The sequence below is a fragment of the Triturus cristatus genome, chromosome 4_2, assembly GCF_964204655.1.
Source record: "Triturus cristatus chromosome 4_2, aTriCri1.1, whole genome shotgun sequence".
Classification (NCBI taxonomy): Eukaryota; Metazoa; Chordata; class Amphibia; order Caudata; family Salamandridae; genus Triturus; species Triturus cristatus.
In genome coordinates, this window is record NC_140586.1 from 798630527 (window position 1) to 798643226 (window position 12700).

The 12700-nt window shown below is 37.8% G+C and overlaps 1 protein-coding gene across 2 annotated transcripts in view; it reads left to right on the plus strand.

Moving 5' to 3' along the window:
• LOC146835071 (vitamin D3 hydroxylase-associated protein-like) overlaps positions 1-12700 on the plus strand; it is a 338024-nt gene that overhangs the window by 51054 nt on the left and 274270 nt on the right. Inside the window, exon 1 of one of the 2 annotated variants that reach the window (XM_085602736.1) lies at positions 11656-11889. The exons of the other annotated variant lie outside the window; for it this stretch is intronic. Coding sequence (XP_085458862.1) covers positions 11755-11889 — 135 coding nt within the window. The 5' untranslated portion in view covers positions 11656-11754. Of the gene's footprint in view, positions 1-11655; positions 11890-12700 lie in introns of those variants that run through there. 2 annotated transcript variants of the gene reach the window in all.

The window sequence follows — 12700 nt, forward strand, 5'->3', positions numbered from 1 at the left end:
CAGTCCAATAAAAAAATAAAAAAGCAACGGACTACCTTCGCTAGGCCCAAAACCAGAGCCCCATAGAGACCCTTTTCGAGGCCCCCAAAAATAAACTGCCGGTGTTCAGACCCCCAAACACCCCCCCACTTAAAGCTTTGGGTGCAGTGTTATGTTTGTGAAGTTGTAGATAAAATTGTTAGGCTAATAATGGTAATTTTTGTGTGTGCCGTTTGGTTGATAATATCATCCAAAGTACATAGATTACAATTTTTAAAAATACTATCTATAAAGTTGTCTGTGGTAGGTTGCAGAGGGAGTGCTGTGGGGTGGTTGGGTGCGGCAGAGAGGTGAAAAGTACGAGGTAGTGCAGTTACATATAAATTGTAAAGGTGTATGTAAATAATTAAATAAATACTTGCTGAATGTTCTATGGCACTACCCGTCATCCTACTGCACCCTGCCCTGCTCCATCATGTTGCAGCACCGCCTCTGGAAGCCGTCAGCAGAACTTATGTAATTGTATGTTATATTTTAACATATTAAACAGATGTAAAACATAATTGAATCTATTTTTTCTTTTTCAGAAAATTATTTTGTTTGGATTAAAATTTGAAAATGCCTAGAAGAACTGAAAAAAAGGAAAGAGAAAAAATATATATATTTGAACAAAAGGAAAGATTTTCAATTAGAAAAAAATGAGAGTACTACACAAACAGTTGCTTCAGGTAAAAACACTAGACAATTTCTGAAAAAAATCTTACAAGCATTTAATGAAAATAACAAAACACAAAGCAAAAAGAAGAATTTTTCAAGTAAGGAGAAGCAGACTTCAATTTCAAATACCAGGAAAAGAAAACACGATAAAGAATCAGTATCTGTTACCCGGAGACAAAAACAGTTTCAAGAAATTCGTCAGACGTTTTCGAACTAGAGTGATTCAGAATGTAATGAAAACATGCTGCAAATATAAAAAGAAAGTGCTGCAATTCAAACAGAAGCAGCGTATTGAAAGTATAGTGGATACTGCTTTCAGTTTAAAACAAGTTATTCATTGTGATTTTGAAGAGGATCAAAGTGTTGGATAAAATAATCAAAGTGTTGAAAGAGAAAAGTAGAAGAAAAAGACTTGTAAACAGAACCAACTTTTGCAAAATCTTTAGTGAACATTGGAAACATACTTCTACTAGTGAGCCTTTTTTTAATGAGGAAAGTTACTTCCAGGAAAATAGTTTACCATTTGCAGTTGATACTGGAGGTCGTTGCTACGACGTTCAGGATGGTTGTCCACTTCCAAAAGATGAAATGGTTGGTAAAAGTGCAGAAGAGTTATTAGCTGAAGAAGTGCAAAGGAAACTTACACAAGCTCCTGTGTATAGGTGGGGTTGTAGCAGTATTTGTAGTATTCGACAGGAATCTATTGATCTAATGCGAAATTTGCTACGGGAATATGCACACAAAAGTATGAAACAGAAGATTAAGTTGTTACAAGGACTAGATCCATGTAATGTAAGAAAATATACTGAGAAGCATGGGCATTCTCTGGCTTGTCTTTCAAGAAAAGTTTGTAAAAGTGTTTTTCATCACTTGAGGATGTTAGCAGTACACCATTCAGAAATGCGGAAGTTTGTAAGGAAACTGTACTATGTAAAAAGTCCTGCATTATGTTTAATTGAACTGATTACAGCTCTTTTACATGGTTCTTTATCAGATGTTCAAAAAAAGTGTGATGATATTGAAATGCGATATTTTGGTTCAGAAGAGCAGTCCATAGAAAGTGAAAGTTTGACCATTACAGATGTTGAAGGAGATGGGAAAGTGATTAGCACTGATCAGTTTGAAGAAGAATTTGGAAAGTTTAATGCAGTGTGCTCTAAAATACCAAACTAGGTTTGTGTTTGTTGTCGACGTACTCATCATAAAAGACAAACTAGGAATGTTGATTTGTATTTGAAAAGTGAAAAGGAGAACTATGGTAAGTGGGAAGAATTTGCAACTTACTTGTTGATGGAAGGTCGATTTGAGTTAGGTAGTGATCAACGTATATGTAAATATTGTTACAACAAATAGAAGAGAACAAAATGCCTGCTAGAGCAGTACATAATAACATAGAATTAGTAGCTATTCCGGAGGAACTGGCAGAATTGAATACATATGAGTGGTTCCATCTCAATCTGATCATCCTTTACAAACTATAATTCGGATGGAGCCTAAAACAGGTAAACTGCCAACAACAGACTTGCAAAGAGGGCTGAAAGGAAGAGTGGTGTACTTACCTTTGGATTTTAAGAAAAATATTGAAACTATTGCTGGAGAGAGAGGAAAATGAGGCAGTAGTCATTTTAGTAAATGGTGTACCAATAAAGAGTCAGACAATATGGCAAGAATTTGTGGATGTTAATAAAGTTGAAAAGGCTACCTTATATCTATTATATATGGAGAACAATATTTATTACAAAACTGTAAATGTGGATGAACAGGTAATAAGTTTAGAAGATGAATCTGAAATTTCAAGTGGTCAAATAGAGAAAGTGGACAAGTCAAGGACTGAGGAGATTTATGAACATTACACAATATGTCCTTTGCATTCAAAAGAAGTAATAGGAAGCAGCAGTGAGTTATTTCAAATGAAAAAAGCACAGGGAACTCCAATGAGTGTAAGGGAGAAAAGCTTGGAAGCTTGTTTTCCACAGCTGTTTCCTACTGGAGAAGGTGGACGATATGATGACCGACCTGTATGTATTCCAGCTTCAGAATATCGGTCAACAAGATTTTATTCTGAAGATCCTAGATTTCGACAGTGCATTCCATACACATTTTACCTTTTGTTTGAAAGTGATCTGTCTTCTCTGTCATATGCAGTGAACCACATACTTAAACGTGGAGTTCATCAATCACTTCTTATTGCGAAAGTTTTTGTGGAGAAAGTTCAAGAAACAGTTGAAAATTTAGAAGCACAGTTAATCAATATGATGGCATGTCAACGTGGAACAAATGAGTATTGGTATCGTCATCATGGAGAACTCAAGTGTATGTTACGGAACTTAGGTACAGCAACATGGTTTGTCACACTTAGCTGTGCAGATTATGCATGGGAAGATTTGCTTGAGTTTCTAAGAGAAGCGAATTCCAATATAAAAAATGTTGAAATAAAGACTCCTGGTGAACTGTGTTCATTGGATCCTGTAAATGTGTGCAGATATTTTAATCATAGGTTTCAAGCTATGATATCTTTTATCTGCAATAAAATTAATCCACCTCTTGGAGAAGTTACCGATTTCTTTTGGAGAAAGGAGTACCAAGCAAGAGGTGCACCTCATATACATATGCTACTATGGATCAAGGATGCGCCTAAATTTGGAACTGATTCTGATGAAACAGTATTGTCTTTCATCGAACAGTACATGACATGTGAGATTCCAAGAGAAGAAGGAGATAGAAGCTTGAGACAACAAGTTTTACGTTTCCAAACTCACTGTTGTGGAAAGTACTGCAGAAGAAAATACAAGTCTAAAGGAAAATTTTACACCAAATGTCAGTTTGGTTTTCCACGTCCAGTCATTTGTAAAGGAAGAGTAAATTCTTTTTTTTCTTCTGTAATGCACACAATAACTCTGAAATCTCCAAAGAATACCTACAACTTAAAAAGAAAAGAAATGTCAAAGTATATCAATGACTACAATCCAGTCATTTTAAAAATGTGGAATGCGAACATGGACATCCAGGATGTTGCAGATAACTCAATTGCTGTTGCACGTTATGTTACATCGTACATAAAAAAATCAGAAACAACAGAAATGAAACAAATGTGGGAAGAAATTGCACAAGAGAAAAGCCTTATCAAAAAACTTGTACAGCTTTACTTTGAAAATGCTTTCCCACCGAGAAATTGGATCCTATGAATGTTCAGACCACTTCTGCTCTTCCAGTTTAAATTCAAAGTCACGAGAAATAATTTGGGTACGTTTAGGTCTTGCCTGCAAATGAAATAGTGTTGAAATCATTTGAAGAAATTGAAGAATTAGTAGCAAATGAACCAGACAGTACAGACATTCTTAAAACTAATATGTTGGACACATACTATCCGAAAAGGAGTCGACATCTGGAACAGCTATGTCTGTATGAAGTACTTCAACATTACTGCTTCAAAAGAAATGTTATACAGAATTTAAAAGAAGGAAAATATGCAGTAGTTGGATGTCATGGTTGTTTAGTAAAACATACAAAGGGTAATCTTATAAACCACAAGAAACTCAGTTGTGAAACTCCAGATAAGCGAGAATTTCACTATTTAGCACTTCTCCAACTCTTTATACCATGGCGTAGCAAAAGTGAATTACTTGGAGACTTTGACTGCTATGAAGATTCTTTGAATGCATGTAAAGATAGCATTGCATGTACAATTTTCCCTACATATTTAAAAATGCTGACTGATGAAGTTGAACAGGAAAGGACTATTACAGCTGAAATAGCTAATGAAAGTTCTCAAGATAGTCAAAGGAGTGGTCCATGTAGTCAAGATCCTCTTGGACAACCAATACTAGAAAATGAAGCAGCGATTGCTATGCATGAATTCGAAATTGCAATGCAACAAGCACACAAGGAGAATAATACATTGGAAAACTTAGAAGAACAAGTCAATGTTGAACAGAAAGAAATATATGAACAAGTGAGAGAACAGATAGAACATAGTTTGTTGCATGAAAAAAAAGATTGTGTGTGTTCATCTTTTAAACCTCTTCTGATGTACATCAGTGGTCAAGCTGGGACGGGTAAAGGTTTTTTAATTAAAGTTTTGACCAGTTATCTTCAAAAAACTACTGGTTCACATTTATGTAGTGTGGTAACAGCTCCAACTGGATTAGCTACACACAATGTTAAAGGAGTTACTTTGCATAGATTACTGATGTTACCAGTTGAGCATGATAATAAATTAGAATATCAGAAGTTGTCCGGAGAAGCTTCTTATGAAGTGTCAAGAGTGCTGAAGAAAATGAAACTATTAATTATTGATGAGGTGAGCATGGTCTCAAACTTAATGCTTGCTTTTGTACACTTAAGAATGCAACAGGTATTAAAAACAGATGACGACGTTCTCTTTGGAGGAAAACATTTAATTGTATTTGGAGATCTGCTACAACTAACCCCTGTAAAAGGAGAACCAGTGTTTAAAACTTCTACATGAATACACTAAGAAATCTTTGGGAAGTATTGGAAATGTGAATCTGTGGTTACATTTTGTATATAAAGAACTCCCTCAGAATATGCGACAAGCAAGAGATGAAGATTATGCAAATATTCTAACAGATGTAAGAATTGGTGTTCTAAGCAAACATGGTAAACAAGCTTTTCAAAGTCGTCTACTAAAGAATTTGTTTACAAATGAAAACACACCAGCAGAAGTAACGTACAAGACAATGAAAGACAAAAGTCTATAGTTTGCTTAATGCCTACAGTGGAAGAGTGTTATACATTTAATAGAGAGCTTATGAAATTGGAAAATCAAGAAATAGTTCACATTGAAGCTACTGATAAAATCGAGCATCAAGGAATAACAATTCTTCTTTCAGAAAAACTCCAGACTTAATTGGATTCTTTGGAAAAGTCTGTATCAAAAACTGCTTGCTTAGAAAAAAAATGTAGATGTATGTTTAAACTGTCGTGTAATTTTGAGGCGTAATTTGAATGTAGAAGAAGGTTTAGTGAATGGAGCAATGGGGAAAGTTGTTGATTTTGTGAAATTTCAAAATAGAAATGGAATTGAATTCTTAAAAGTTAAATTTGATCAGATTACAGAGGTAAGACAGATTGCGCATTCTGCTGCATGTTTTTTGCTTGTAAAAGACTTGTATGGTCGTAGAAAACAGTTTCCCTTCTGTTTAGCATATGCAATAACTATTCATAAATCTCAAGGTTTAAGTGTAGCTAATGATTTGGTAAATGAGAAAAGAAAAGATGTAAAGAAGCAGAAAATACAAACAAGTGATGATGTTGCATTATCTCGAGTTAGAACGTTGTCAGGTTTGTAGTTAATTGATTTTAATGAGAACAAGGGTAGTGCTGATGTTAATTGTGTAAGAGAATATAATCGTTTGAGAAGGCTTTGTGCTCCAAGTTTAGGTGAATATCCTATTTATGAGAAACGTGTTGTGTGCTCAAAACGCAAACATGTTGAAGAATCAACTATGGTTGAAAAGCAGAAAAAAAATCAAGAGAAAAGAAAAGATGTAAAGAAGCAGAAAATACAAACAAGTGATGATGTTGTCGGATACCAATTAGAAAATGCTTCTGGTGTCAACTGCTATGGTAATGTTATTCTAAACGTTATATTTTATCTTGAAGATGTTTATTGTGAAATTCTGGAAAGTCAGGAAAAAAGATTGTTAGGCACTTTATACTTTATTTCAAGAATTGAGAACTGATAGAAGTAAGATCCTTTCTGCTTCTGGTATTCGCCAACTGTTGGATACATGTACTGGATCTTTAACGTTCAGTGCTAATATACAACAAGATGCACAAGAATTTCTGATGGTTATGCTTGGAGTACTAGAAGATGAAGGAATTCAGATTGAGAGTTTATTTGGACTCAGTTACAAATGGGAACATAAATGTGAACAGTGTTCATTAACTTCAAGCCCTATAGTTGACAGAGAACGATTTCTATATTTAACAATACCTGACTGCAAATCTGTACCATTTTCCAAATTAGTAAAAGAATTGATCACGAGATGATCTGTTCTCGTTTGAAATCAACAATGCTATTTACATTATGCCTACAAAGATATGGAAAATATTTTATTATAATGCTGCAACGCTGTAGACCAGATAGAAGAAAAGTGGAAACCAAAATTAAAACTTTTGTTGCTGGTCAAGTATCTATTTCTGGAAGAACTTTTGCAACAGTTGCTATTGTTTTCCATGCTGGAAGTACTACTATACATTGTATAGTTTATTTAAAGTGTAATAATGGTTGGAGTCTCTGCAACGATACAGACTTGGAAATTAAAGCGAGATTGCCTTATGAATTACCCAACTCATACTTGATATTTCTGAAACAAAGATTTTAGAGATACACCATTTGGTTTAGTGGGAAGGTGTAAAGATACTTTAAGGAATTCATACTGGATGATTTCAAAGCGAACATTTTGATACATTATTTGGCGTATCGGGAAAATGTGAACAGAAACTACAAAGTTGAGGTGAGATTTGAAGATTGGAAATAGTATTGGATGTGTTATTTGTGTTGATTTTTTATTATATTTGTGAGAATTAGGGATTTTTTTTTTTTTTTAATCTAGTTGATTGTTTTTTTCCCCTGCTGTTTATGATGTGATGTTATGTTATGTTAAACTTTATTTGTTTAGCACACGTACACCAGGTTGGTTTCTTGGCACTGCTCTGAAGGTGTTAGACTGGATGTTGCTAGTAGGCCTGTTTAAATAGCCAAGTTTTCAGAAATTGAAACTACATTGACATTGTAGGAAAAGTCTATTAGTCCAATCGATCATAGAAATAACAAGCAAAAGAAGAAAATCCCATCGTCGGAGAAGAAGTTTATTCATCTTCACAGCTCCATGTATAATTATGAATATCGTAACGTTCCCCCTAACGCTCACCACCACCCGAGCCCAGTGTTCAAAGGAAAACACTCTGCGTGGTCTCCACGAGCAAGATACAAGAGGTGCTCGTGGAAGCCCCGCTACCATGGACAAGATGCAAAGCCACACAGTACAATGTATATACAACAGACATCACTGTGAATAGTGAAGTTAAATAGAAGCTGATGACAGCAAAAAAGGGAGAAAAATTGTTTTCTGAATGTTAAATTATTTTGTATTATTTAAAAAATCACTGTAATTTGTGAAATATATTACATTACATAGCAGTTTTGCAGTTTATGTTATGTAGTTGAAAAGTTAGAAAAAACAGTACTAATGACAAATAGCACAATAGTAGTTCGATATTTAAAAACCTTAGAAATTCACTGAAAAAAACCATAGGTTTCAGGGACGTTATAGTTACTTGGACATTTGACTCATATAAAACCAGAGAAATTCGCCCGTTTTAAGTATACTCCTACTATGCGAACTCAACTCTATGCATACCTACAGTGTGTGTAGGTGTAGAGCCAAAAATCTCCCCAAGGGACGATTCAACCCCATTACTTGATGGGATAGAGTGAAGGACCTAGTCTTGGTCACGAACTGGACACCGCTCATGAGATGTCAGGCTCCTGTGTGGTGATTTCTAAGCATGCAAGGACCCTCGGTGTCAGCGAAAGTTCCTCCTCTGCTTATCTATTGGGATACTCATCTTTGATAATAGAAAGCAGCGTTACCATTTGCGTATAAATTAGTGATGTTATGGACATGAATATAGCCCTGTCACCCGTGCATGAAGATAGTGATGACATTTGTACATAGTGCGAACCGAGACATTGTACATGATGTTCAGGGCATAGTGATAAGGTTGAGCGAGGCTAGGTGTGAGAACAAGTTTAGTATCAGAGAAACGAATCCAACATTGTCGTGCCTGTAAATATGTGCAAAAGGTCACTGCTGAAAATGATATTTGTGATGACAATGTAATAAATAAGGTACTTTGCTACATGGGCCTAACTTGGGATATAACAACTTACAAAGTGTTTAATTGCGGTAAAGAGCTTTGTAGTGTTGTATGTAAAGGGTATGAATGAAGTACAATCGCAAACTTACCTTTCTCTATCGCAAGTGGAGAAAAAACTCCACGGCTCCACAGAGTGCAGAAAACTCCTTTCTGCAAACAGAGTGAAGTTCAATGGCCGGGCCTAATTTTAATGTGATATGTTCTTTCTTATGGGAGCATTTTCACAGCCATTTAAAAGTCATAACTGTGCTGTGTTGGGTGTTTGTGATATATTTATCTAATGTACTCCAGTAGGTGTTGAGCTGCCCTGTGGGGATAAAGCAAATAAAGCAGTAAATGGCAGCCATACCGTCCTAGATAGATGAATCACATGACAATCATGCATTTAACATAATCTAGTGCATTACTAAGATGGTCTGCTAACAGCTCTTCACAGGAAGAAAGGGAGAACAAGATGAAGGTTTGATGTGTTGCCCCTTGATAAACTTTCCATGGCTATGTCAAGACTCCACATAGCTCTACTACTGGTGCTAACAATGATGTTCAGATTTAGGAGCTGCAGTCACAGGCTACAGTGAAGCAGGACTGCAGCCTAGAAGTTATTCCTACAAGATTAAATGGACCACTGAGACAACTCAATGGGATAAATTATTGCCTCTGTTGAAGGGGGTTGTCAGAAATCCTTATGAGAAGTCAGAGCAAAGAAATAGTGTGGAAGGTAGAGGTGAGGCTGAAAAATAAATCAAAACATATAAAAGCAAAGAACATAACAGAAGCACAGCTAAAAGGAATGAGAGGACTCAAATACACTGAGAGTACAAACGTACAAAAAGTGTGTAGTAAGGAAGACCACACAGGTAGGTTGTAATTCAGGAAGATTTATTTCATGAAGATAACAAGTAGTAAGGTTCAAGACATCAGGTAGTTAAGTGGTATATAAGAGCCCCACCAGGAGCTGCCTGTCAGCTGCTCAGCCCATGACCAACTGTCACTCTTCCTCTTTCAGTCCCAACATTCCGAGGCATCATCAGACTCCAACATTCTAATGAGTCAGAGCACAGGCACTGGCAGAACAGGGGAGGTAAAACACCATACAATATATATGCAGGATACTACATATATCCCTTTTCCTTCTAACAGAAGAACAATGCAAAATACGATTAAAGATAACGAGAGTGAACAAAGAACAGATAGCAAGAAAGGAACAACGAAGTGACAGAGAGAACGTCGAGGAGTGTGAGCAAGACTGAGCGAACAGTCAGGTAGGAGAATACGAAAAAGAAGCAAAGAGCAAGAATATACAAGTAGAAAAAACCCAAACACTCCGACAATGAAACGAATACGGAAACACAGGAGAGAGAGCAGAGATAGGCGAAAGAAGCAGAGAGTGAATAAGAACAAAAAGATTAGACGCATACCCATTAACAAAGGGCTAGGAAGGCGAAGGAAGCAGAGGAGAAAAAGAAGTAAACAACCAGAGAACAGGGAGACATAGACGCACCAAGGACAAACCCCCGAACGCACCCACTGGCTAGGCAGGCAGGAAGGGAAGGAAGAACAAGGCACGACGCAAACCGGATACCAGCCTACACACAGACACAGAGAGGAGGGAAAGCGGATCTCCTCCTGAACAGGGAAGAAAAAGAATGAACAATAACAGGAGAAAAGGCTGGAGACAAGGCAAGACAACAGGCAAAGTAAGTCCAGAGACCAAGGATGAAAAACAAGTATGACATCACGAGGAAAGCTGGAGATAAGTGAAAACAGAGAAGAGGAAAAGAAATACAAATGTGCAACTAATCCTCTCCCAATTTTGAAAAAGACAATTCAAATAAATTATGAGAGTAGCATTGCATTGAAAAAACAGCAATATGACTCAATGTAGAAAGACAGTAACAGCCGATGGGACTAAGACCCATGACCGTCCTCTACTCCTACGCAAGAGTGTGAGGAGCACTGTGAATTGGACTGTAACCTATATGACGCCCTATGTAGGGTGACTGTGTAAATGTATATGGGTATAAGACCCATGAAATAGTACCCAGTGTAAGGGTGAATATGTAAATGGGACTGAGACCCAAAATGTGAAAGCCCGTTAAAGGACAACCCTCATGTAGAGGTCACTTGTAGAATAATAAAGGGACAAACACCCATAAGACGCACCCTGTGTGAGGGTAGCGATGTGAGCGTAGATGGGACTGTAACTCATGTAACGGTGCCCTATGTAAGGGTGAAGACCATGTGTAGCCTGTGTAGGCAAATGTATGTGAGAAAATGGGGCTAGTACCCATTCCCATCCCTGTGTGGGAAAAGTAAAGTGTAATGAACACATAGCAAGTAGGCAAATGCGTGCATGAGCTAATGGGGCTAGGACCCATTGCCATCCCTAAAAGAAGGGCGCAAATGTAGTGTGAGCATTAGAGAAAATAAACCCTAAGCCCTCCCTATGTAGGGAAGAAAAAAAAAAGTGTATGGTGTACACATGTGAGAATCACATATAAACCCCACCAAGGTGTGTACCCAGAGCCAAAGAACATAATACCCACCATGCAATCCCCTGTATGACAATGATGGGGATGGACATTACCTAATGTAAAGTAGCAACAAACCAAAATCACGTATGCATAAGAAAGTGTAACAATACAGCACATTAAAATGTAATATGCTGGCAGTGAGCGTTAATGGCGAGAAAGTCACCAAAGTAAAAGTAAGGATGTAAACATGGCGAGGCGTACATCTGGCATTGAAACATAAACGTATTTGAAATAAAAGATGATGCATGTCATAGTATAGTGACAATACAAGCTTGAATGTGCAGACAATGACTTTAAAAATCCTCATGCACAGTCCGCTAGAATAAAACGTGCATTGAAAATGCGGTTGTCATCCACGTGCACAGTAAGTGCAGTTGTAAAACAAGCATATGTTGTCCAGGAATCGAAGGTGTACCAAATGGATGCAGAGAAGCAAAGACAGGAGGTACTCACAGAATTGACCACACATAAGTGAGAGTATTGAGAACATGTTCTGTGTGGGTCACAGAATAACCTTAGTCATAGACGCGCTCCAGAAGTGAAGAGGGAGTGTAGCTCCGACACTGCGCTGCACCGGAGGGCAAAGCAAAAAAGATTTCCAACCATGGTCTGAAAGATGCGTGCAAGTTCCAACCTGAAGATGGTGGTACGCATGGCACGCCATGCTGGGAGGCTCACGGTGCGCTTGTGCGCCAAACTATTGACCGTCAGCAGCAACTGTCGGGATGATCAACTCGTCATCGAGACTGAGGTAAGAAACTCGCGCCATAACTCCCGCATAATGTTTTCAACTGCCAAACTGTAATTCGTCCCAACTGATGTCTGGCCAGTGCCATGGTTAAACGGCCATTATACGTGTAGAACGTAGAGATAAGAAGAAAGACAAAATCACCACAGCAGTTTAAATGCTTCAAAACGCTGTGTCTACCAGAGATGGTACAAGTGGTGCAGCCAAAAGAAACATATCCTGACGAACTTCACCGCTACGCAAAAGCACTACGTGATGAACCAATGTGACAGAAGCAAAAAACAAAGGTGACTGAGGGTCAGGCACATGTGAAGAGGGTGACGGGATAACAAACGTCTGTTACCTCCAGCATGCAGCCTCGATCAAGCACCTCCCACAGCAAGATGACAAAAACGTGGAGATGTGGGGAGGAAGTGCGCAAGGACACACAGCATAGGCAGCCGCAAATGACTCGGACCCCTGTAGTTGGAGGGTGATTCCAGCACATGTATGAGGCAAAGGTTGAAGCCTTAACACAGTAGATGATGCCACCACAGAAATACGCCATGAACCAACACAGCATCCAACACTAGTGCAGCCCCTAACGAAATTCAGCAGAATGTGCAGATGATCACACAATGCAGGGAGCGCAGACCAACAGCGTCAGCCACACAGTTTCAAGTCAGACACTGGAAACTCCCATACTACTTAATGTAGAATGGAGACAGACATTCCACGACCACATCCTCTTACCATAGTTTTGAAATAGTGGTGGAATAGACAGGTGACTGAAAGTTGTAGAAGGCGTACTACAGACTGTAGTGGAAAATCCAAT